Below are 26,062 nucleotides of genomic sequence, written 5' to 3' on the forward strand. Positions count from 1 at the left end.
TGTGTCCTGTGAACACTGCGAACGACACCACTGTGGCTGGCAGTCCAAAGAGAGAGACCTTAGGATTGGTCAGCCTCCAAGGGGCAGCCAGTAAGAGCCATGATCCGCCAAAGCCCAAGAGGAGGATAAAGATGAATGAGAAGGCGCTCCAGGTTCATAATTAAAGAAATAAGCTAACAAGGAACTGTAACAGTGCACTTTTGCATTTTAGTAAAATCCGAGATTATACAGTTAATCTGTTCATTTCCCAGAGTGCACAGCAGCACTCTCTCCTCTTAGAAACATCTAATATGCCAATGAAGTCTGAAATAATAGAATCCTTTGTGTAAGCATATGGTTTTGGTTCTGCCTTTATAATGATTCAGAGCATTTCCTTTGCTGCACTAAGAGGAAGGCGGTGCCAGCCAGAGCCAGCCCCTCCGAGGGCCCAGTGCCGCCAGTCTGAAGGGCTGGGGAACGGGGGTGCCGGCGCCTGCGACTTCAGGAAATGTTCGCCAGATGCCGTGCGTGAGGGCTGGAAAGGGAGGAAGATCCAAAGGGAAATCCTTGAGTTTCCCTACCAAAAACTGCCCTGAGCCCATGCCTCTCATCTCTAAGAGGGGACAGAAACTCCTTCAAATGTCTGACCGCCGGCTGTGCAAACTGGGCCAGGCTCCCTCCGTGTGGCACGTGGGCTGGGACTTACCGGCAAAGGAGGCAGCTTTCCAAAGCCGACAGCTGCCGCCTCACAGTGCACTCCCCCAACTGTAAGTGAGAGAGCAGGGTGGGAGTCATCTAGGTGTAGATAACGTGTTAAAGTCTTTCAGGGAATGAGGCTAATGCCACTTCGTCCCAAAAAAGCTCCCAGTTCTTTGCCAGTGTGTATGGTGTTCCCTTCTAGTCGTCAACTGTAAGGGAAAAAACTGGAATTAGTAATAAAATGTGGGGCTCAGAAACCTATAAGGTCAATGTCATTCATTACTTCACTCCTCACAAGAAGCCTTTTGTTAAAATATAAGGGTCATCTGGGCCCTACATTATATCTTTGAAAATTGAAACCCTATGATTGAGATACTCTGTTGCTTTTGGAAATGACATCCTAGTTACTCAGCATCACCATGAGTCACGTGCAGGTGATAACCCAAGATTTCTTCAACCCGAACGCGTGGGGCCGTTTGTAGGCATCTCCAAGGAGCTCCCTTGGGTTACCGTAGGTTACGACGTCCTCATGCAGCCTGGAAAACAACCAAGCGGACATTCCTGGTTCTTTCAAGCACGTGTTACGTCCATATTCCTCAGCCTGCACAGACCAATTCAGTTTACAACAGAATTGATCCTTAAGTGCTTCAGATTTAAAAACTGAAGGGTGGCCAAAAGAGGCAATTAAAAAAAGATCTGAAGCCTTCTGTACACTTGTGGAGGGACAGGAGGATGGTTGAGGCCAAAGCCGAGCTGGGTGGTGCCATGTCCGTCTGCGCCTCTGGTCTGCGCCAGGCCCACAGCCCGGGCGGTGCCCTCAGCAAGAGAGACGGGCCCTTCCCCTCAGACAGCAGAGGGCCAGTCCCAAGATCTCACCCCAGTCCCCGAGCGGCTGAGGAGAGCCCCATCTTGGCGGCAGTGGTTCTGATTTCCGCTGTGGCCAGTCACACATTGAGGATCCGGGGAGCTGAAGCCTGAAAGATGGCTGATGGGTTAGGGGTGAACTTCTTCCTCCCCTCAGGGGCCTGAAAAATGAAATGTGGCTCCATATCAGTGTGTCTTTCCCCCAACTTTCCCTCCCCACCACCTCCCACCCCCACCTCCAGGAAGAAAATTCCTGCCTCCTGTCCTCTTTGTCCTCCAAGAGTTGGGACTGCTGACCTGAAGGGTCTGTGGGGGAAACATGCAGGGGACAGGGTCACCACAATAGTGTCACATATGGCACCTGGACCTTCCGTTCTCCCTGAAGTCTCCTTTGGGTGGAATCAAGAAGCTGAACAGTCCCAACCTCTCTTGCATCTTCTCTCTGACATGAATGCCAAGGGCGTGGAAGGCTCATCATTAGTGCTTAACGGTCAAGGGTAAGATTGGGATTTAGGAGGAAAAGGGACACCCTGCTGGCCAGAAAGCTGGCATTAGGGAGATACCCACCTGCCAGGAACAAAGGATCACTCTGGCTCTCTGCTGAGGGAGGACTGGGTGCTCAGACGCTACTGTCCTTGGCCTTAATGCCACTTTGCACCATCAAAATCCAAATCCTAGTCCCTAACCTGGAAAAAGGGCCTCTGTTCCCGCACCGTCTGCAGCGGGGAGCCCAGCCCCTGGCCCTGCCACACCCGTTCCAGTCTGACCTGGAAGCTGCCCCCAGGGCTGCTGTCCCATCCAGAGCTGCGGGTTGTGATGACTGTGGCGGGTCTTGCCTTTGTGGGTCTTGGCGGCTTCACTCCAGTCCAGGCCTGGAACTCCTGTCTGGAATACAGAATACGGTCGCCACCTGGCTCAGGGTCAGTCCTCACTCCTCCTGACTCTAGGGGCCACCGCCACTGTCCCGTGCTTCTCGGAATGTCCTGGCCAGTCCCCACTGCTAAAATCCTGCTCTGGGTCCAGGCGCGAGCACCTGGTATGTGCTGGGCATTGGAAACCAAGTCCCAGCCCTTCCTTCAATGCTCCCTCTTTTGCCTCCAGGCCACTTTAGGGGGGCCCGAGACACCCAGAACCAGTGCAGGTCGGTCAACTCCAGCCCAGGTCATGGTGGCCCTTACCTCCACAGGAGGTGCTGGCCTAGTGCCCAGGACAGCAAAGGTCTGTACCTGGTTACAACTGAGAAGGAAAAATACGGTTCAGTATTAGGTTTACTTTTTAATAACCGGTCTTATTAGCGACTGTCTAACCACCCACAGGCTGGTCCGGCTTCTGCAGGGCACCGTGCACACAGGATGCGGAAGGGGCCGGGGCTGGCGGGCGGGGCTGGCTCCCCAGACAGAAGTGACAAGGCTGGCACAAGTCAGCTCCGTGTTCTTGGAGTACTTTTTTTAGAGACGGAAGGGGCAGAGGGAGAATCTCAAGCCGACTCCCGGCTGAACTCCCCGCTGGACAGGGCCCGGTCTCCCCACCCTGAGATCATGACCTGAGCTGCAATCAAGAGCTGGACACTTAACTAAGCCACCCAGGTGCCCCTCAGAGTACATTTTTTGACAAAGATCTACTTCCTCAATTCCTCTGCACAAAAAAAGACCTATTTTAATTCTATCAACTCCCATGCTAGTGCGCTCAGGAAGGCAGAGACCTGCTGTGTCCATACGAGCACCTGGCCAAGGCAGTGTTCTGTAGAAAGGGTCCAGCTGGCCAGGGGCAGCACCCACATGTGGGCTGGATCCATTCTTGTCCATCCCACCCACGGCCCTGGCTCGGTTTCAGGCCCAGAAGTCAACAAAGCTGCCTTTTCTCCTCGGCAGCAGCACAGCTGGGCACCCCTGGGCCAGCCTCTCGTGTAGGGAGCAGCTGTGTCTGTCCGTGGTTGGCACTCAGGGGTGCCAGGAGGCAAGCTGGGCCAGGGCCCTATCAGCTCACTTTTGCTTCTGAAGCTGCAAGGTTCCAAAGACCAGCTGCCCAAGCCATCTGCCATTCTGTTTCTCCTGGGGAAGCAGGTCCTCCCCTGGGTGTGCCCTTCTGTCCCCAAACTGAGTTGAGCCTTGTGCCTGGCAGCCCAAGCCTGTCACCCCAGGGTGGCTGCAGGGGTCCCAGCACAGAAAACGACCAGAGCCAGGAACTAGAGCAATGCCCCCTGGCTGTTCCTGGGGCAGGGCTGGTGCCAGAGACCAGTGAGGGAAGCTGTCGTGGGGACAGAGAAGGGACCTCAGACCTAGAATCAGCAGGACCCGCTGCCTGCTGGGGAGAGGAGGAGGGCAGATTTATGGCTCTGAGCCAAGTTCAGCAGTGGTCCTGGGTCTAGGCCAGAGTTGGGGGTATGGGGACCCAGGAGTCAAGCTCTGGCTATTTCTGTTTTACAGATGAGGAAAGGGTCAGAGAGGTCAAGTGACTTGCCAAGTTTATACCCCAGGAAACGAGAGCTCCAGTGAGTTCCAACTCCTGGCAGTAGCTTTCCACCACCACAGGCCACAGCTCAAGAAACGAAGGGATTCAGAGCGGCAGCATCTTAGGAAGTGCGGTCTTGGGGAGATGATCTATGGGAAATTCTGAGCCTGGTTTTTGGTACTTGTTAAGCAGAGAATAACAACTTGAAACTTTGATATCACTGGAGCTGGGAGGACCCAGCAAGACGTTCAAACCCACCATCTGCTCAACACAAGTGAGAGGCCGCTTCTAAGAGCCCCGCCTTTGCTTGAATATTACCAATGAGGAGGAGCTCAGCACCCCGAGGCCACTCACTCCATCATCAGTCCATTGGAATTTTAGAAAGCTCTTCCTTCCCTGAGCTGAAGCTAGCTCCCCACCAGCTCTGCCCTGGTCCTGTTCCTGGCCTGGGACATCAGTCATTTGAAGGTGCTGCACACCCAGGCCCTCAGGCCTTGCACACCTCTCACCATTCAGGCCCCTCCAGCTGGCTCACCACCAGCACACAGCAGTCCGAACCCTCCACAGCCTGGCGAGGGCCTGAGCTGGGCTCAGTGTTGGCCCTGCCCCCAACGTTCCCCTGTGCATTTTAGCAGCTCAGCTCGAGTACGCATCAGTGAGCACGAGACCCATCCATCAGGTTCCTGACAAACTGCATGCCCATGAAGGAACCCCTGGGGAGACAGAACCTTCTACACGTCTTGATAATTACTCTATGGAAATTCTACCTTAATACAATTGATTTTAAAAATAATAAAACTGAGGGGGAAAGTTAACACCTTTTTGCTCCTTTAATTCCACAGGTCGTAATTTCTAAAGAAATTGATATGAGCAAAGACAGCTAGCTTTAAGGATGCTCATCACAGAAATTTTTTTCTCTCTAAAAATGGTTTTTTAAAGGTAACACGTGTACAAGTTAAAAAAAAAAAAAACAAAAACAGTTCTTAAGAGGGTGAGAAGTCAGTGCCCTTCCACCCCCAGCAGCATCCCTTCCTCCCCCCACTTCTCTCCCCCAAGGTTCCTGTGTTTCCACACATCCCTCCAGGGATAACCTATGCTTATTTGAGCAGAAACGTGTATATCGGGGCGCCTGGGTAGCGCAGTCGTTAAAGCGTCTGCCTTCGGCTCAGGGCGTGATCCTGGCGTACCGGGATCGAGTCCCACATCGGGCTCCTCTGCTGTGAGCCTGCTTCTTCCTCTCCCACTCCCCCTGCTGTGTTCCCTCTCTCTCTGGCTGTCTCTCTGTCACATAAATAAATAATAAAAAAAATCTTTAAAAAAAAAAAAAAAAAGAAAAAAAAGAAACGTGTATATCAATACCCCTTTTAAAAACACAAATAGCAGACACACTGTTACACATTTTGTTTTCTTGACACGTACCCATCCACCATTCTCCAGCCCTTCTGCTGTCAGCACACGCTAGGCCTGCCAGGAGCCCATCCTGGGGCAGAGCTATAATTAACCAGCTCCATCGGCAGGCGGTAGGGCTGGCTCCACCGTCTGCAGTACAGGGTTGTAACATACCTTCTATTCCTTAGCTCCCACCCCACATTCACGAATACTTGCAAGGAAAACTCCTGGACATGAAGTACTGGATCAAAAGAAATGTTTTTAATGGTCCCTAATTAGATCCTAAATATTCAATGTGGACAGATTAATAATTGGACATATATATTAAAATATGGACAAATGTATATATCCCTAGGATAAAACACTGCACATCTACTAAAATTCGTGTTGTAAAAAAAATACCTAGTAACATTAAGAAATCCAAAATTGATGGAAAAATGTGAACAGAATCTAAACCTATAAGAATTACAAATGGGTATGAACTCAAAGGTTAAGGATTAGAAATCACTACCAGTTTGGATGGGGTTACAGGAATTAATTTGTTGTAATTTCTGTAATTGCCAGTTTTTCTACGGTGAGTTTATATTACTTTTGTAATAGGAGAAAGAAGAAAGCCCTCAGTTGTCCAGGGGCAGAGCTAAGGTGGGGGCAGGGTGGACCCATAGATCTCAGTCACTCAGTGAGATCCCTAGGGGGCCACCTACCGGGAGCCCTGTTTGGTCCTCACCACCAATGCCTCCACAGGGGGCAGGGGGCAGAGGGAGCTCCGGCAGTTGGCCTGCACGCACCCTGCCTATGGCTAGGCCCACCTGGTGGAAGTTAAAGCAGATTTTAACTCAGTTGAAGGCAGGGCTTTCTGATAGGGCTGCCGGAGAGGGAGAGAGGGGAGTGGGCTGTGAGCAAGGTAGTGAGCTCACTGTCAGCAGAGATGCTCGCTCATTCACTCTGAGGCTGGTCAGGGAGCAGCGAAGGTGCGAAGGCGACACCTCGCCCGGGGACCAAAGGGGATGACCTCCGAGGCCGCCTACAGCTCTCCAAGTGGTGTGGGATGCGGGCTCCAGGTGCCTCCTCCCTCCCCACCAAGCTGGTCCTCACGGTTCCCGGCCTCCGTTTCCTCCTACCATGGGATCCGGACTCGACGCGCTCCCCTGCCCGAAGCCCCATACCTGTAAGATGTGGTCACCGCAGCCGAGTCCGTGTCGCCGATGGGGAGCACGTAGACACCCTGGCCAGGGGCTGCCGGGGGCTTGTTCCTGCGGCCGCCCGCACTCGACCCGCGCCCCTGCGGAGCATCTCTGGGCCCCGCGGGCGCCGTCCACACGCCGAAGTCCCGCTGGTACTGAGTGAGTGGCACGTCCCGGCCAGGGTCCCTGGCGCCTGCAGGGGACGGGCCCCTGCGGGAAGCGGCGCCGCCTGGGCCCGGCTCCTCGCTCTCGAGGTCCGAATAGCCGTGCAGGGTGAGCGGCACCGCCACGTCGGAGCGGTCCAGCTGGTTCCAGCGCCGCGCCAGGCAGCAGAGGCGGCTGATACAGGGCCACGCCATGCCGGCCCCGGTGCCCGCCGCTCGGGTCCCCGCGCTCCGGGCCGCACCGCCCCCGCCCGGCGTCCCCGCCCCCGCGGCCCTCCCCGCGCCGCCGCAGCGCCGCCCCCTGGCCTCGGGGAGGCCGGCCGCGGAGGGGGAGGGCTCGGTGACGGCCCGGCTTGGCCCGGGCACGCGCGGGCCACGGAAGAGCGCGGACCGGTGGGCGCAGAGGCGGCGAGGTGGGTATGCGAGGGCGGGGGTGCCCAAAAACGCCTGTAGGCATTCACTAGTGTCTACCGTGAAGGTTTCATAATTTAATCCAAAGTTCCATTAATGCTATTTTCTAAATCGGACCTGGTTTCGCCGAGAGCGAGAGCCAGGTGGCAACGATCCCGTCGCGATCGTCCTGGGCCGGCGCGGGCGCAGTCCGCCGCTGCCAGGGTGTTGGGGCTCGCAGAGCGGCCGGGGCTGCCGCATTTGTGCTAGGCTGCTCCGCGCACAGAGCGGAGGTGCCGCGATGCGGGCATCGCAGGGCAGACGGGGGGCCATGCTTCCAGAGGACACGTGTTTGAATCAGCCAGTGAGTCACTCTTTGCCTTTACGATGCTAAATTTGTAACAGCCAATTCAGTTTTCATTGAGAAGTGGCATTAGCCCTCAACTGACCTTACCCTGGGTTCCAAAATCCCTCATTTTAAAGCATGGCAACAGAAGACTTGGCGTTATAAAGCTGCCTACAAGTCTTTGGCCATTGTATTATAAAAATTCCCTTCCCTACTGTGCACGCATTCTTTTTTTATTGCAAAGTTTGGGGAATCCTCCAGGCTAAAGGTCAGTCTGTTTAATGCATGACAGGGCACCAGAAACAACTCCCTGGCCACACTCAAAAGACTTCCTGAGTATTTGACACATGCCCTCAATGTGCACTGCAGACCAATGACTAATTAATCACACTACTGAAACAGCATTAATTACCCAGAGTTCCATCTCCAGCATATACTTGAACGGTCTCCAGTCTGCATCTTAGAGAAAACTGCAGTGCAGCCCTGACCAGTCAGAATACAGATTCCTCTCCCAAACCATCCCCTCTCAGCTAACCGTCATAGCAAAGTGACAGCTGCCCTGGTCAGCCCATGGCTCAGGAGGCAGCAGGAGAGGAGCACACCGGGAAGACACTGGGAGGTTACACACCTGCTCTCCCTGGGCTGGGCAAGCTGTCTGTGTGACCTCCATGCTCCAGGGCCCTGGGTTAGCCACTTGGGACATTTGGTGACTACAATACTCCATCCTGCAGGAAAAAGAAAAAAAAAAAAAAAAGATAGCTCTTCTTTTTTATCGTCATTAAGCAACAAAGAGCACTTACTGTGTGCCTGGAATAATGCTGGGGGACTCCAGGAGGTTTAGTGTAGTAGGCGACAACAGAACTGGATAAAGTGGAAGGGGTGGGGCTGGTCAGGCTGGTTTCAAATGCAGGGTAGGGGGCTGGATCACGGAGAGCCTCGGGAGCCATACTGAATTTAAAAGTTTAATCATGGAGGACAATAGGGAATGAAAATAGTGTTTTCAGCACTCTGTGGCCGTATGACAACACATAAGGAATTAGAGACCAGCCGGAGAATAGCCTCAACAGTCCAGGTTAGAGACGAGGGGCTGAACTAAGGCACCGGCACGGGGAATGGAAGGGGCACTGGATTCTAGAAATAAGAGAGAAAGGAATCTAGAATGGCTCCCAAGTTTCTGGCTTCCAATTGGTGAGATCACTCCTTAAGCCAGGAGTGATATCTGAGGTGCCTATACAGTGGGGTCCCAGCACCTGAAACCGTACCTGGCATGCAGTAGATAGATGCACGTACTGAGGATGGAGAGGGTCCACGGGCCCAGAGTTCAGAAGACATCCTCATGAAGAACACGAAGCCAGGGCAGGGGGAGTGAGACGAGACAGCTGCATTCCTGGGGCACAGCACTGAACAGGCCCATAGAGGAGGCACAGCCCGAGAGACACACATGGCCTTGGGGTGCTCAAGTGTCAGCAGAGAAGCCACAGTGAGAAAACACCCTAGCAGGCAAAGAGTAGGGACAACCGCCAAAGCTACAGACAGTAAGGCTCGTGCTTCCAGGGCTGGGCTCTGCCCTTCACAAGGCCTCTCACGGGGAGAATGGCGCTTGCCTGTTCAAAGGCGCCAGCAGGAGGGATGTTTCAGGCGGAGCAGTGATTCAGGGACTCGACCTTCTAAATTGCTCCCTCCCTAACCATCACAAAGCAGGAAAACATGTCCTCATGGCCTGTGTTCCTAGTGTGCCCACAGTGAGACATCAGTTTCATTTTGGACTCCATACGGAATGTCCATGTGATCTCAGCCTCCCATCCCATCTCTGAGAAATGCTTCTTGCCTCATCTGTAGATCACAGGGCTGTTAGCGGAGTATGTTCAGAAACGTCACAGCACAGCAGCGTGACCCTGAGCAGCTCCCACACAGAGCCACCCCAATTCCTTACCAGCAAAATGAGGGCTAGGTTAAAAAAACAAAACACCGACCTCCTGGAAGTGACATTAGTTTAGGATAGAATCCTTTCTGCCTGGTAAGAATAACTGGCATTTCACACTAGAGAACAATCTGGGGGGAAAAATATGAATTGTCAAAACCTAGACAATTCCCATGCGTGGGGACATGCTGCCATTCAGCTCAGCACTGTGAGGTAGGCACGACTCCCTCCTTTCCCTAAAGCCCGACCCCCTCCAAGACAGATGGCTGCGCTCCTCTCCAGGTGCAAGAACTGGTATTACCTCCTGAGGCCACCAAAGACTGAACACTCTCCCATAAATGATCTCAACAAATACTACTAAACTCTCAACGTGCATTTCCTGAAATAACTGTCAATCATGAGGGTAAACGAGAAGTCTACTACAGGGGAGCTGTTCTGTGACCACTGTCTGCTATCCCAGTACGACGCTTCGATTCAAAGAATGTACGTTTTCAAATGTAAGATGCAACTAGGCTCAGATTCAAGTGTGAATTTATCCAAGATATTTCCTTCTAACTCTTAATTTAGCTACAGTTTTAATCTAGAAAGCAAAGCCTAAAAATAGCTTGTTGTATATGCCACTCACTGCCAGAAAACATTACCTTTCTTGGGAAAATGTAGAAAATACTACAGCTGTTATTTCAGTTCACACCAGACAGAAGATACTCTTAACTTTTTTTTTTTAACCTGCTGACCAACCAAAGGGGTAGGTGAGTAAGCAGAGATGCAAGAAGGCCGAAGTACAAGAACAAGCATCTCTGAGTCTGAATCAGGTCTTTCCCTGTGCACTCCCGCCAAGTTCACGGCTCAAACTACGTCAAATATACCAACAGCAAGATTCCAGGGCAGCAGTAGTGCTGTTCAAAAGGGACACACACCCTGTTTACAAACTAGAGATATAAACCTTTATTTCACAACTTTGTCATAATTCACTTTCTAATAAGACATGTACTGGAGACAGAGTTTAAAATACTGGGAAGCTAGATGCTGGGTGTCTTCCAGGCAGGAGCAAAGATGTGGTCATCACTCCAGGGCCGACGTGTTCCTGGGGCTCTCCGGGCAGCATGGGCCCCACGCACCAGTAGCGTCCAATCCCAGTTTTACTTAGAGCCGCCGCCTTTTTTGGGGCTGTTAGTCCTCATTTCATGCCAAATTTTCACTAGTGGCTCCCTGTTCTTCCAAATGAGTTCATGACCATAAGTAATATACCATCTGGGGAAAAGAAAAACAAACCAGGTTCAACTCAAACAGTATGACATACAAATGTTAAGTACCATGAGGATATCAAGTTGATATTTAAAAAACTGAATGCCATGGTCATTTACTATCTTGACTATTAAATAGCTGATTATTTGATGTAGATCGATGATTCGCCCTTAAATGGAGTCCAGAAAAGGCCGAAGTGGGATGGGCTACGTGCGGCACACACTACTGCTGACGCACCGCCGCAATCACACACCAGCTCCCAGGAAGACACGAGGAACCCAAGTCTCAGGGAAAGCAATCTGCTCAGGGGCTAACAGCTTCTAAGTGGTCAAAGACTCACCTGAAGGTCAGATTCTAAGCCTGGTCTCCACTACATAAAAGAAATGTCAGCATTCAAGGTCACTAAAGATGGCATCAATAGGTTTTTTGGGGTTTTTTTTAAAGATTTTATTTGATAGAGCACAAATAGGGGGAGGGGCAGAGGGAGGAGGAGACTCCCCGTTGAGCATCCGGGGCTCAGCCCCAGGACCCTGGCTTCAGGACCTAAGCCAAAGGCAGACGTTTAACCAACTGAGCCACCCAGCCACCCTGATGGGCTTCAGTAGTTTAAGTGCTTCTCATCAGCTTCCACCTGGCTACACAAAGGGTCATCTGCTGATCCAAATTCTGCCCATCTTTTAAAATACAGTTCCAATCCCCATTCTGCTATTCAAAACTGCCTAAAAGCAGCCTGAAGCTATGAGCTGAGGAAGCTGAAGCACCGAGAAGTTTAGTAATTTACCCTGCCCAGGCTGCACAACTAGGGTTCGCCAGAAAGGACACCAGAACCTAAATCTGACTCTGAAAGCTGTGCCCTCCCTGCAGCATCTAGCGAGCATCTACTGTAAGGTGAGGAACACACCGCTGAGTGACCAATGAGCGGGGCCTGCCTTTAGAAGCCCATGGGCCTAGGTACAAGACCAGAAGCCAGGGAGGCACAGTCTTAGCATAACTCAGGGGCACATACCTCCTCCTCTCCTGGGCTGGGGAAGGCTGGGAAGGCTTCCTGGAGGAGGTGGGGGTTGATCTGGAATGGCTGTTATTGAAAGCTACTATGACTGAAACCTTTACTTTTGCCCTGGTTTGCCCAAACAGATTTCATGCTGCCTGAGGCAGAGACTAGACTGTGTTAATCTTTGCATCTCCCCAGACACCTGACTGAAAAAAATGCTCTATTTAAATGACTTAGATTAGTATCAGAATATCAGTTTAATGCCTCAATGTTTTTGTTCTGAATATGTTTATTTTAAAGCACTGAATCTTTTAAGTACTTGAATCTTAATATTCACTAAATACAGTTTAAAAATGGTCACGAAAATAGTCACCATTAAAATGTTAAAAAATAATCAGTATATTTACAGAAAGGAAAAAGACACTTAAAAAACATGCAAATTAAAAGGCATGTTACAAAATTCTTTTGGGCTTAGCCAGATTTTGACTAAGTCAGTTTTTTTTTTTTTTTTTTTAAAGATTTTATTTATTTATGAGAGACAGCCAGCGAGAGAGGGAACACAGCAGGGGAGTGGGAGAGGAAGAAGCAGGCTCCCAGCCGAGGAGCCTGATGTGGGACTCGATCCCGGAACGCCGGGATCACGCCCTGAGCTGAAGGCAGACGCTTAACGACTGCGCTACCCAGGCGCCCCTTGACTAAGTCAGTTTTGTTTCTCAGAACAACAGAAAAAGGATCACCTAAGATTCTAATGCAATTGTAAAACTCTTGCAAGAAATGAATCACTTGTCAGGAGCTCTCCATTAATAAAGAGAATCAAACAGTTTAATATTACGGGTAAACTATTCTGACTATACTTGGAAGTTCAAATAGAATTGGTCATTTGGCCAAATTAAAATTAGGAAAACACTTTAAAGTGACCAATTTCTAAGTTTTGATTGGGTGTTTCCGGTTTGCTCCGCAGCAGCCGCACAGCCTAGTGCTTACACTGAAACTCCGCTCTGCAGAGGGCCAGCTGTGTGACTTCCAACGGTTCCCTTTGAAGCAGTTTCTGGGGCGCCTGGGTGGCTCAGTCAGCTAAGCGGCTGACTTCGGCTCAGGTCACGACCTCGGGGTCCTGGGATCGAGCTCCGCATCGGGCTCCCTGCTCGGTGGAGAGTCTGCTTCTCCTTCTCCCTCTGCCCCTCCTTCCCACTCATGCTCTCTCTCTCTCTCTCTCCCTCAAATAAAATCTTTGAAAAAACGAAATAAAATAAAGCAGTTTCTTTTCTGTAAAAATGAATACCTCACAGGATTTAAGAGTATGAAATCAGTCCTCAGCTTGGGCACACAGCAAATACTCAATGTATGTTAGCGATTATTATCGCAAAGGTACAAGGCGAGGGACACAGAGTCAAGGAAATATACAGGAGGATACTAATGGAATCTTTGCCATCAGTACGGATTTCTAATTTTATTAATTAAATTAAAGATGTTGGAAAAGTGGAATTCTGGACGTGACTGAGGTCTAGTAAATGAAAGGAGTTGAAATTAGAAACAGCCAAGAGAAAGGATTCCTCTGCCTTTCAGATCCTGTACTTTAAAATACATTTGATCCAATTATTTTCAGAATGGAAAAGGTCATCTAATTATAGTTCAGAAGAATAAAAACCTGCTGGGGAGAAAATCCTTTAAGTACACAGGGGAGGATCCAGAGAGATAAGTTTAGAGTTCATAAAACAGAACCCTTTTCCTAAGTCTTTATGTTTCTCACATTGTAATATCAGGTCAGTTTCTACTATTTATAATGTGCGGCTGTTAAAGCCAGAACTCACATATGCGATTCTTTAATCATCACTGCAAATTATAAATGGCATAATGGCATTTAGTTCCACCGCCTACTGGGCAAAACTGCTCCACTTAGAATAGATTTTTCTTCTTTTTTTTAATTGAAAAACTTCAGTTTTCCATTGTCATGAAACAAAGTAAAATCCAAGTAAGTGCCACAAAAAGCAACATTTATGAAGGACAAGAGTCCCTCAGGGGATCCAGTACACCAGACAGACAATGACTCTGCCGAAGGGGCGCTCACGGGCAGATGGGCTCCAGAGTCCTGAGGAAGTGCCGGGACAGAGGCGCTCCAGCGCTACCGCATCTCAGGCAAAATTCCATTGTGTGACACACAATGGAAGACCTCGTGTACACTACGCTACTGTATTCAATACGGGGTGACGGAGGTGGGAAGGACTTTGGATCTGGGTTTAAATCTTTGCTCTGCTCCTGTCTGACCTGGGGAAGATCACTTTTGAACCTGTTTCCATCAGGAAAATGAAAGTAATAAGAGAATGGAAACCACCAGCTCAGAGCCCACCACATAACAGATGCCCAGTAATGCTGGTTTAGGATCCCCAGCCTCTACTCGTTCAGATAGCACACACCTGGACACTTGTCACCGGCAGAGTGTCCACTCTGTGTTTGCCCAGCACTGGTGACAGAGCGGTGAGTGGTGGTAGGAGAGGGGAAGCCTGAGAGTAGGGAAAGGAGAGGACAGCGCACACTTGGGATGGGGGACAGTATCCCAAGAGGGGCTAGGAATCCTGAGAGCTCCCGAGCCGGGGTGAGCAGAGGTTAAGGGTGGGGTAAAGGCGCAGTGTCTCTACAAATGACTGAGGCTGGGACAGGACTGCTGCTCTTCCCCTTCCACCTCACACGGTGAAACTGGGCAAGGCCAAAGGAAACCATGTACAAGTTTTCTCACCCTCTCACCCCCATCTGACCCTGCTTCCATCTCAGAGTTAACTGCCTTGCTCTGCCTTCCTAAGGTGGGCGGGGGGAGAGGACCCAAGAAGGCAGTGTAGCAATCAGTTATACTCAAACTTACATTCCAAAGAGAGCTCCCCCAAGATGTGCTGCATGATCAAAAAATTTCCATCCCAGGATCATTCCTGCTGTATCCATGGCAATAATGGCTTTTAGGGCCTGAGAGCAAAAGAGAATAGAACTGGTACAACTTTGATTCCTCCAGCATTGACATTTCTAATTTAAGGGCAAGAATTCAATGTAAAAATATCACCACTGTCCCAGCACTTCCCTTCATAAAAATACTCACATTCCCTGCCGTGAATGTGAACATTGGAAGGAAGATAATGGCGAGCCTCCCTTCTGGAATCTTTGTGCAGACAGCAGCAAGGACGGTCATGATTGCGCCTGACTGCAAGTGAACACATGTGAACATGTGAAATTCTCAATGTGCAACTTTTTAGTGACGACAATATCTAAAGTAGCAATACTTTGTCCACAAAATTGATAAGCCACACATTTCTAGGGTGAGCACAAAGCTTAAAAGCTTTTCGTTATTAACAGAGAAAAATATCAGACAGGGGCGCCTGGGTGGCGCAGTCGTTAAGCGTCTGCCTTCGGCTCAGGGCGTGATCCCAGCGTTCTGGGATCGAGCCCCACATCAGGCTTCTCCACTAGGAGCCTGCTTCTTCCTCTCCCACTCCCCCTGCTTGTGTTCCCTCTCTCGCTGGCTGTCTCTCTCTGTCCAATAAATAAATAAAATCTTAAAAAAAAAAAAAAAGAAAAGAAAAGAAAATATCAGACAAAGGGGCTGCAAGTCCACTGCACGGTAACCGCCTGGAAAGAACGAGATGTCTAATAACCAGCATGTGAGTGCTTAATGAACTTCAGCAATTTCATTTCATGACTAAAATGAAATTCGCAAATTTCCACAAAGCCACTTCACCCAGAGTGTGACATGAATTTGCCCAAAGAAACCCACATGCGTGGATTTCTTCCATGTATAATGTTTTTATCTCAAACAAACAAAAAAAAAAATCACATGTAATTTGCACCCTACTTCATAATAAAACTAAACATTTTCTTTAAAACCTTTGAAGAGATGTTCTGCTCCAGGAAAGCATGCCATGTCTGTCCCATGGCTCTGCCTGAGCCACCCATCACAGCATCCTCCCAGGGACACACATGCATTTGCCTGCCTGAGAAGCACTTCTCCCAAAACCCTCATATTAGAGAATAAAAATCTAAATGTCAGGGTGCCTGGCTGGCTCAGTCAGTAAAGCATGCAACTCTTCATCTCAGGGTCATGAGTTCAAGACCCACGTTGGGCCTAGAGCTTACTTTAAAAAACAAACAAAAACACCACCAAAAAACAAAACCCTAAATGTCACAACCTTATGATCAATAAGTCAACCATTTCTTGTTATAAGTTGAAGTTCTTGTTGTAGTTGAAATTATAATAGCTGTATTTTTTTAATCGTGTGTTTCTCCAGGTTGCTACATAACCTTCATAATTTAAATGTATAATGGCTATGAAATATCTTCTGGATAAATGCTAATTTAAACTCTTAATGTTAGACATGTTCCCACTTCCTCTAAATGGTAGAATACTTGAGAAATTAGGTCATAATTCCTAGTTCACGTTAAATCTCACAATAATCATTCATCCAAATACTCGAGGCCTACTTCATATCAGGCACTATGCTAGATGGTGGGGGTACGGAGGGAAACCAAACCAGCAGTCCCTTCCTTATCGGAGCTTACAGAGGGGCAGAAGTAAAAACGACAAAACATGATCAGCTATGATGGGGAAGCGGGGCATACTATGGCAGCACATGGAAGGGAGAGCACATGGAAGGGGTCGTAAGTGACATCAAGTTTTGCATGGAAGGGTCACCAGGCATTGGCCAATCTTTAAAAGGGGAGGAGATGAGAAGAGTGTTCCAGGCAGAAAACCAGCCTGGAGATCAGAGAGTATAGTGAGGGGGGAAAAATGCAAAGAAGCTCAGTGCAGCTTCAGACCAGGGGAGAGCAAAGGGAGGCCAGCACTTTAACTTCATTCGTCTTCTGCCAAAATTCTCAGTTCCAGTCGCTTATTAAAAATAATAAGCCTTATTAAAAATAATAACTGAGCCTGGTGGCGCAGTTGTTAAGCGTCTGCCTTTGGCCTGGGGCATGATCCCAGGGTCCTGGGATCGAGCCCCACATCAGGGTCCTCTGCTGGGAGCCTGCTTCTTCCTCTCCCACTCCCCCTGCCTGTGTTCCCTCTCTCGCTGGCTGTGTCTCTCTCTGTCAAATTAATAAATAAAATCTTTAAAATATAATAATAATAAAAATTTAAAAAATTAAAATAAAAATAATAAAACTCCGGGACATCTTGCTGGCTCAGCTGGTAGAGCAGGTGATTCAATCTTAGGGTTGAGTTCAAGCCCCACAATGGGTGTAGAGATTTCTTAAAAATCTTTTTTAAAAAAATTATATATATATAGTATGTATATATGAAAATAATAATAATAAATTTCCATGTTCCATGAGGGACATTCTATAAAACATATTCCCACTATTCTTCAAAAGTATCAAGGTCACGAAAGACAAGGAAAAACCGAGAAACCATCACAGCCTGGAGGATACTAAAAAGACATGATAATTATATGCAATGCAGTATCCTGGAACAACAACAAAAAAAAACATCGTGGAAAATTCAAATCCAAATATAGTCTGCAGTTTAACAATGCTCTACCAATGTTAATTTTTTAGTTTGGTAAGTTATGGTTATAGACGATGTCAACACTAGGGAAAGCTAATGAGATGTACACCTTTACCCTCGTAACACCATCACTGCAAAAACGGATTCCAGCCAGAGTAAGCACTGGACGCTATTTCAGGGGCGTGAGGAGGCTGACAAACAAGAGCTCCTGATACCTGCATAAATCCCAAGGCATCTTCTCACAAATTACACACTGGCTTTCAAAGGTAAAGGAAACCAGTAACTTTACAGTAGAGAACCAGCAGGATAACAACCAGTCAACGGATGGACTGTAAGGGGCAAACGGGCGTTCTGTGCCTCCAGCTGTGCTGAGGACGTAACACCACTCGTGTAGCATTCCAACCAAAACACACGATCAGCATCTCATCATGAGGAAACAGACAAACCCAACTGGTGGACATTCTATTAAATAACTGACCTGTATTGTTCAAAACTGCTAATGACGTGGGGAAGAAAAAAAAAAAGGCTGACCTAAAGCAACAAGTAGGACTACATCAAACCCAAAAGCTTCTGCACAGCAAAGGAAACCATCAACAAAATGAAAAGGCAACCTTCCAAATGGGAGAAAATATTTGCAAATTATATCTGGTAAGGGATTAATTTCTGAAACATATAAAGAACTCACATAACTCAACAGCCAAAAAACACGATCCAATTTAAAATGGGCAGAAAATCTGCAGACATCTTTCCAAGGAAGACATTCAGATGGCCAGCAGACACATGAAAAAGGTGCTCAACATCACTAATCATCAGAGAAATGCAAATCAAAACCTCAATGAGATTATCACCTCACACCTGTTAGAATGGCTATTATCAAAAAGAAAATAACAAGTGTTGGCAAGGATGTGGAGAAAAAGGAGCCCTCATGCACCACTGATGGGACTGTAAATTGGTGCAGCCACTATGGAAAACAGCATGGGAGTTCCTAAAAAAATTAAAGACAGACGAGCACCTGGGTGGCTCAGTCCGCTGGGAATCCGACTCTTAATTTCTGCTTAGGTCATGATCTCTGGGTTGGGAGACCAAGCCCCGTGTCAGGCTCCGTGCTTAACAGACTCTGCTTAAGATGCTCTCTCTCTCCCTCTCCCTTTGCTCCTCCCCTCGCCCGTGCACTCTCTCAATAAATTAAATCTTTAAAAAAATGTTTAAAAAAATTAAAAACAGAATTATTCCACTTCTGGGTATTTATCCAAAGACACTAACTCAAAAAGGTATATGCACCCTCATGTTCATACTAGAGTTATTTACAATAGCTAAGTAGGGAAACAACCTAAGTGTCCATCGATGGATGAGCAGATAAAGAAAACATGGTGTACACACACACAAATATTATTCCACCATTAAAAAGGAGGAAATCTTGGGGCACCTGGGTGGCTCGATTAGTTGGGCGTCTGACTCATGATTTTGGCTTGGGTCATCATCTCAGGGTTGTGAGACTGAGCCCCATGCTGGGCTCTGGGCTCAGCATGGAATCTACATGGGATTCTCTCACTCTCCCTCTGCTCTGCCCCTTCCCTGCACACTCTCTCTAACATATTAAGTAAAATCTTAAACAAATAAAAGAAGGAAATCTTGCCATTTGTGACAACATGGACTGACCTTGAGGGCATTAGGAGAAATAAGTGGAATAAGCCAGAGAAAGGCAAATACTGTATGATTTCACTTACGTATGGAATCTTAAAACAAAAAGCCAGCCCAGGATATATGGAGAGAACAGACTGGTGGCTGCCAGAGTTGGGGGTGGAGAGGGCCAAAATGGGTGAAGAGGGTCAAAAGGTACAAACTTCCAATTATAAAATAGATAAGTCACGGAGATGTCAAGAACAGCATGGCAACCACAGTTAATACTACTGTGTTGCATATTTGAAAGTTGCTGACAGAACAGCTCTTGAAAGTTATCACAAGGAAAAAAATGTGTAACTATAAATGGTAACAGACTTACTCAACTATGTTAACCAGACTTACTATGGTGATCATTTTGCAATATATATAAATATCAAATCATTGTTATACACTGAAACTAATATGTCAACTATACCTCAATTAAAAAAAAAAAAAAAGCTGCAGAAGGAAATGTTCCAGCTTTTAGGAGACCAGAGAGACATAACCACTAAATGCAATACATGATCTTAGAGTGGGGAAAATAGCTACAAAAGACATTATTGGGACAACTTACAAAACTGGAATATGTTCTATAAATGAAGTTAAAGTATTATATCAATATTAATTTCCTGAATTTGATAACTGAACTGTGGAAAGATACAAGAATATTCATAATCTTAGAAATATACACTGAAGTATTCATGGGTAAAAGGGCATGATATATGCAACTTACTTGCAAGTAGTTCAGAAACAATAGTATGTATATAGAGAGAAAATGGTAAGTGAAATGTGGCAAAACGTTAAAAACTGTTGTCTGTGTTAAAAACTGGTGACTGTGGTTCAAGAGCCTTTTGCAGTTCTTTCAAAGTGAAACACAGACTTAAATGTAAAACGTAAGATAAAAACCTTTAAAGAAAAGACAGGAGAAAACTCCTTGTGACCATAAGTTAGGCAAATATTTCATAATTATGAGAACAAAAAGCATGATCCTTAAGAAAAAACAAATTAGTAAATCAGACTACATATAAACTAAAAACTTATACTCTTCAAATGACACTCTTAAGAAAAGGCAAGATATAGGCTAAAAGAGAATACTGGCATATCAGAAATCTGGTAAAGGACTTGTATCCAGAATCCAGAACATATAAAGGAAAGCAATTTAGTTGGGCAAAACATTTGAACACTTCAGAGAAGATATATGGATAGCAAACAAGCACATGAAAAGTTGATCAACATCATTAATCATTAAAGAAATAAAAATTAAAACCACATAGGTATCACTGTATACTTATTACAAATTAAAAAGACTGACCATATACCAAGTGTTGGTGAGGATGTGAAGAAACTGAAAATCTCACACGCTGCTGGTGAGAAAGTAAAATATTATAACCACTCTGGAGGACTATCTGGAAGGTCCTTAAAAGTTAAATACTTACTTACCATATGATCTGGCCACTCCACTTCCAGATATTAGCCCAAGAGAAATGAAAGCACACATCCATACAAAGAGTATACACTAATATTCACAGCAGCTTCTCTGCAAGAGCTAGAACTAGAAACAACCCAAATGTCCATCACGTGAATGGATATACATATTCCGGCATATTCAGACAATGGAACATTAGTCACCCATTCAAAGGAGTAAACTGATACACACAACTTCATGGGTGAATTTCAAAGTAACTACAGAGTAACAGAAGCAAGAACAACAAAAAGGAGTATATGCTGGATGATTCCATTAATATTAAACAGTAGAAAGTAAGTACAAATGAAACTCATGACAGAAAGTAGAGAAAGTGCCAGGAATGGGGAGAGAAGCAGAAAGGAAGGGCTAGAGAGGAGCACTGGGAAACTCAGGGATGATGAGTATGCTCATTATCTTGATTCTGGCAATGCTTCCATGGGTGTCCACATGGCTGACCTTACCAATATATATACTTTATATGTCCAGGTTTTTATATGTCAATTATACCTCATTAAACCCGTTACTTTTCTTTCTTTTTTAAAAGACTTAGAAGTCCTTTGTACTGTAACTTTTCTGTAAGATTTAATTATTTCTAAATAGGATATTTTAAAAAAACAACAGTGATTTTTTATAAAAGGTGCTCCTATAATTGACAGGAAAACTAGCTCAAGCTGCAGTCCCAGAAATGGGTTGGGTTGGGGTAACTGCAGGATGGAAGGACAGTGCAAATAACCCCTGGAAGGAGAACCAAAGACCTGAGTGAAGGTTAAGTGGACAAAAAAATCTCCAGTGCTTAGGCTGAAAAAGTGCAAAGAACAACAAGGAAACAATAACCTCAACCGCCTATTAAAGGCACAGGTGAGGGGTGCCTGGGTGGCTCAGTTGTTAAGCATCAGCCTTCGGCTCAGGGCGTGATCCCAGAGTCCTGGGATCGAGTCCCGCATCAGGCTCCTCTGCTGGGAGCCTGCTTCTTCCTCTCCCACTCCCCCTGCTTGTGTTCCCTCTCTCGCTGGCTGTCTCTCTCTGTCAAATAAATAAATAAAATCTTAATAAATAAATAAAAAATAAATTAAAAAATAAAGGTACAGGTGAGTGTTGGTGGAGCTTGCAATTACACAGTGGAGGTCAGGAGCCAGAATTCTGGCTTCTATATTTAAGATCAATTGTCTGCTCTTGTATACTGACCAAACTGGCTTCTGTGTAAGTCTGACTAACACACAAGGTTCTTCTAAAACCCTGACTTCCCTTAACAGGGAGATCACTGGTTGTGTGGAAACACACATATGCACACACGACCTCCATCATTTGTTCACTTTTCCCTGGTTCCCTATTCCAGGTCCTAAATGGGTCATAGCAAATTTCAAGGATATCAGAACCACCTCACAAGACTGATGACATATCTTCCCATAAAACTTGCTCGGTCATGGTGCAACATGTTATATGGACATATTTATATTTATTCGAAAAGATCTGTTCTGCCTGGAACTTCAAAATCTGCCCCCAAAATCTATCAGCACATACTGTATTATGCAGAGTAGATGTCAATGTCACTAAGAATTGGAAAGTTAGAGTGAACAGTGGCTCATCACCTTCCAGGCTTTATAGCATATGAGCAACTCTAGTATCCCAGGTTTACTTTTAAACAAACCTAAAAAAGTCAACTCAACAAAACCCAAAATCAAGTTGAAACCTTATTTTCTGAGAGGACAAAAAACAATAAAATCATACTTTCCTCCAAATGAAGCCAACAGAATTTGATTACCTGATACAAAAGAACATAAGAATTTTGTTAGGTGGCTCTAGATTACTTCTCCACAGATGATTACGTTCTCCATCTAAAGTGCTCATTACAGATATTTTAAAATGAAAGAAAATTCTCATTACTGTGCATTTCTACATAAAGCCAGTTTTTCTGTGACTATATCTTATTGTACTTATTATAAATTATTTTAAAGATAGAGGGCAACTCCACTGTCCTTCTAGAATTTTCTCAAAGTGTCCTTTACCTACACAAACGTAAACATTTATGTGTCTAAATCTCAACTTGCTTTTTTGACAAATGTCTAGGCCTACCCCAAGCACAGGGGCTTTTAAGAATATAATGAAAATGGACCCTTTCTCCTCAGAAAAACTTCACATTCATATATATCTTAGATACAACTCCAGGGAGTCGTAAACCCAATTCAACTCCAGCCATCTGCCTCCATGGTTAGAGATGAAGATCTTTTATTCTCCACAATTTATGTACACTGGTTATGTACTTGCAATTAATATGTGCATATAATTTTGTTTCATAAGTAAATTTTCATAAACAGTTCTTTATATAATCTTCAAATCATATCATTGTTCACATGTGTGATTTTTTTGCACGATGAATTTTAAATGAATTTGCTCTAAGGGGCTTCGTGTTTCCACAAGCTAGGAAGTACAGATAACAACCCTGGCATTACATGTAAAACAAACATAAGAAGACTCTGAAAGGCTGAAAGAGGAAAGCTGACCAGCAAGGAATCCTGGGATCTAAGGAATGACACAATGGTGAGTCCCCTGGGTTTTCCTTTGGCTTCATATAACTCAGACTTGGCTCTGGAGAAGCTCATCACCTGGAAACACCAGAGAACTCAGATAAAATGGGTCCATCCCCACACCCTAAAATGCTCTCTGTAGCCAAAGGACCAAGAAAGCGTAGCCTAGCAAGACGATCAACTTTTAGATGATAGCCACTCTACTCCAGCCAAACAGAAGAACAAGCTGTGGCCCAATCCCCATCAACAAAGGCTGAGTGGAGGGCCTAGACTTCTACCCTTGCAGACTGCAACCCAGCATCCCAGTACTGTTGACAGGGTAGTGTCAGTGAAGGTCATGTGGGCAGCAGTAACAAGGCACCTTGGTCCTCCTAGCCAGGAGAGGTCTACAAAGGAGACTGAGCTCCCGAACTCCCAGTCCTGCCCTTTAGTAACAAGAGCCCTGGTGCCCTAGGTGTCAAAGGAGTAGGAAACCTGGACTTCCACCTCACCAGACACTAATGGTCAACACACCCCTTCCCCTCCTCAGAGTTAGGAGGCAGCCTCATAAACAGTAGAATTAGATTCAAAGTCTCATAATATCCAAAATGTTCAGGTTTCATTTAAAAATCATTCACCATACCAAGAACCAGAAAAATCTCAACCTGAATGAGAAAAAACAATAGACCCCAACAAGATGACACAGATATTAAAACTGTCTGACATTTTATTTTTCTTAAGATTTTATTTATTTGAGAGAGAGTGCAAACGTGCAAGCAGGGGGGAGGGGCAAAGGGAGAGGATCTCAAGCAGGCGCCCCACTGAGCGCAGAGCCTACCCAGGGCTTGATCCCATGGCGCATGAGATCATGACCTGAGCCAAAACCAAGACTCAGACACCCAACTGACTGAGCCACCTGGGCACCCTGTCTGACGAGCATTTTAAAACAGCAATTATAAAAATACTTTAAAGAGCAATTACAAACATGTGAAAAATAGCACAGAAATAGAAAAGCTCAAAGAAACGGAAGACACCATGAACAATGTAAACTTTAGAACTGAAAAATATAGTATCCTAGATAAAAACACTCAATAAATGGGCTGAGGCAGAATGGAAAGGAAAAAGAAAACAGTGACCTTGAAACAGAATAGCAATGACCCAGTCTGGACAACAGAAAGACAAGACTGAAAAAAATTAACCAAATTTCAGGGACCCATGAGATTATAAGTAATCTAACATCATGTCATCAGAGTTCCAGAGGAGGGAGAAAGGGTGAGGCTTTATTTAAAGTAGTAATGGCTGAAAATTTCCCAAAAGACAAACTTTAGATTCAAGCAGCTAAGCAAACCCCAAACAAGATCAACACAAAGATATCCATGAGGAGACAGGTCAAACTTCTGAAAACTAAAGACAAAAAAATCTTCAAAGAGAGCAGCAACACCTTATATAGGCAAAAAGCTATTTGAACAACAAAGGATTTCTCTTCAGAGACTACGGAGGCCAAAACGAAGGGGCACAACATTTTTCATGTGCCAAAAGAAATGTGAGCCAAGGATTTTTTATCCAGTGAAAATATCCTTCAGAAATGAAGGGGCAGAAAACCTAAGAGAATTTGTCATTAGCAGACCTACCTAAAAGAATGACTAAAGAAAATTCCTTCAATAAAAGGAAAATGATAGATGGAAGAAATCTTGAAACATCAGGGAACAGAGCAATGGAAAAATAAAAATTATGCATAAATACAATAGTTTCCTCCTCCTTGGAATTTTCTAAATGATGCTTAGTGGTTGAAGCACGTATAATAACAACAGTGGCCAATATTCTAAATGTATACGGAGGAAATACTTAAAACAATTGTAATTTGAGGAAGATAACAGGGATGAAAATGGAGGCAAGGTTCACCTCACTCAACCACCACCAGCAGACTGTGGTAAGTGGTGCATATATATATTGTCATAACTAGAGCAACCACGAAGAAAGTTATACAAAGAATACACTCCAAACACTACAGATAAATCAAAATGGAATTCCAAATGAAATCTGTTCTAGTGACCATTTTATTTTACTTGCAACCCTGTAGGAAGAGCCTAAAGATACTTTCCTAATTTAGCAGAGAATTCGCTTTACATACAGATTAAATCGGTGATACTTAAATCAATGAAGTTACAGCAAGTTATCATAATGTTAGTGAGCACATTGGCCTATGATAAATTACAGCATGAAGTGAAAAAAGTTCTCTAACATTTTAACAAATGCTGTTTCCTATAACAAATATTTTATTGATCTTTGCCATCTCAAGATTAAGGGTCACATTTCACAGACAATAAACTTTTGAAAAGCAGGCTAAAGAAAAGCTTCCTACCAATAATTACTAAAAAACAATTTTTAAGTGAGATTCAGAACACACAGAGCTCTAACTAAACAAAACCCTTACCAAAATCCAGTCAGTATTCTTGCTCCCTAGTGCCAACATGTTAATTGACAAATATTCTTTAATAGTCCCTTTCATCCTTTATCAAAGGATTATGATGAAGCCAGTAAGACTAATACTTCATATTTTCTAACACAACTTTGTCAATAGTATTTTTTTTCCAGCTTTCTCACTAAAAATGCCATTATTTCTGGTGATTTTGTTTTAATTATTGGGGACAATAATTTTATCCTGACATGGCTCTACGGAATTTTGATGACTGAACAGGAACTCCCACTACCACATTTCTTAGTATATGCTCCTTATTACGCTACGCATTCTAAAGACACTTGCACTGCAGACCTGAAAGAGAGGTGTTATCCCCATTTTATACAGAGAAACTGAAGTTCAGAGAGGTTCGGTAATATGTTCTAGAAATCACAGGTAAGTGACAGAGCTGGAATTCAAACCTAATCTAATTCCAAATAGCATGTGCCACACTCTTTTCATCCTGGACTTGTTTCTTATCTGTAAAATGAGAATACTACTTGTCTGAAGACACATCACAATGCCCTCCCAGGGGCACCTGAGGGGCTCAGTTAGTTGGGCACCCAACTCTTGATTTCAGCTCAGGTCATGGTCTTGGGGTTGTGGGATCAAGCCCCATGTTGGGCTCTGCACTCAATGCAAAATCTGCCTGAGGATTCTCTCTCCTTCTGCCCCTCCCTCCACTCCTGCTCTCTCTTTCCAAAGTAAATAAATTTTAAAAAGCCCTTCCACATCCCCTCAGTTAATGAGAAATATTTCCTTACTCTCAGGATACCCAAAGTTCTCTAGAGAACACTTGGCCCGTTTAGTGTATATCACATACGTGTGTGATGTTTTTTCCCCAACTAAAGTCAGAGTCCATTTCTGA

At 45.6% G+C, this 26,062-nt stretch overlaps 2 protein-coding genes across 2 annotated transcripts in view; both read right to left on the minus strand.

Moving 5' to 3' along the window:
- Window positions 1–738: 738 nt before the first annotated feature.
- On the minus strand, window positions 739–6,956 carry MAP6D1 (MAP6 domain containing 1). The gene is made up of 3 exons (XM_026497696.4): window positions 6,549–6,956; window positions 2,310–2,427; window positions 739–1,703 (listed from the first exon to the last, which is right to left on the minus strand). Exons 1-3 carry the CDS (start codon window positions 6,923–6,925, stop codon window positions 1,623–1,625), a joined length of 576 nt encoding a protein of 191 aa, XP_026353481.1. The 5' UTR covers window positions 6,926–6,956; the 3' UTR covers window positions 739–1,622.
- A 3,352-nt stretch (window positions 6,957–10,308) lies between these two features.
- PARL (presenilin associated rhomboid like) overlaps window positions 10,309–26,062 on the minus strand; it is a 48,541-nt gene continuing 32,787 nt past the window's right edge. Inside the window, exons 8-10 of the mRNA XM_026497675.4 lie at window positions 14,709–14,810; window positions 14,481–14,578; window positions 10,309–10,638 (exon numbers count right to left, since the gene is read on the minus strand). Of these exons, the coding sequence (XP_026353460.1) occupies window positions 10,527–10,638; window positions 14,481–14,578; window positions 14,709–14,810 (312 nt within the window). The 3' untranslated portion in view covers window positions 10,309–10,526. The remainder of the gene's footprint in view (window positions 10,639–14,480; window positions 14,579–14,708; window positions 14,811–26,062) is intronic.

The sequence above is a fragment of the Ursus arctos genome, unplaced genomic scaffold, assembly GCF_023065955.2.
Source record: "Ursus arctos isolate Adak ecotype North America unplaced genomic scaffold, UrsArc2.0 scaffold_4, whole genome shotgun sequence".
Taxonomy (NCBI): Eukaryota; Metazoa; Chordata; class Mammalia; order Carnivora; family Ursidae; genus Ursus; species Ursus arctos.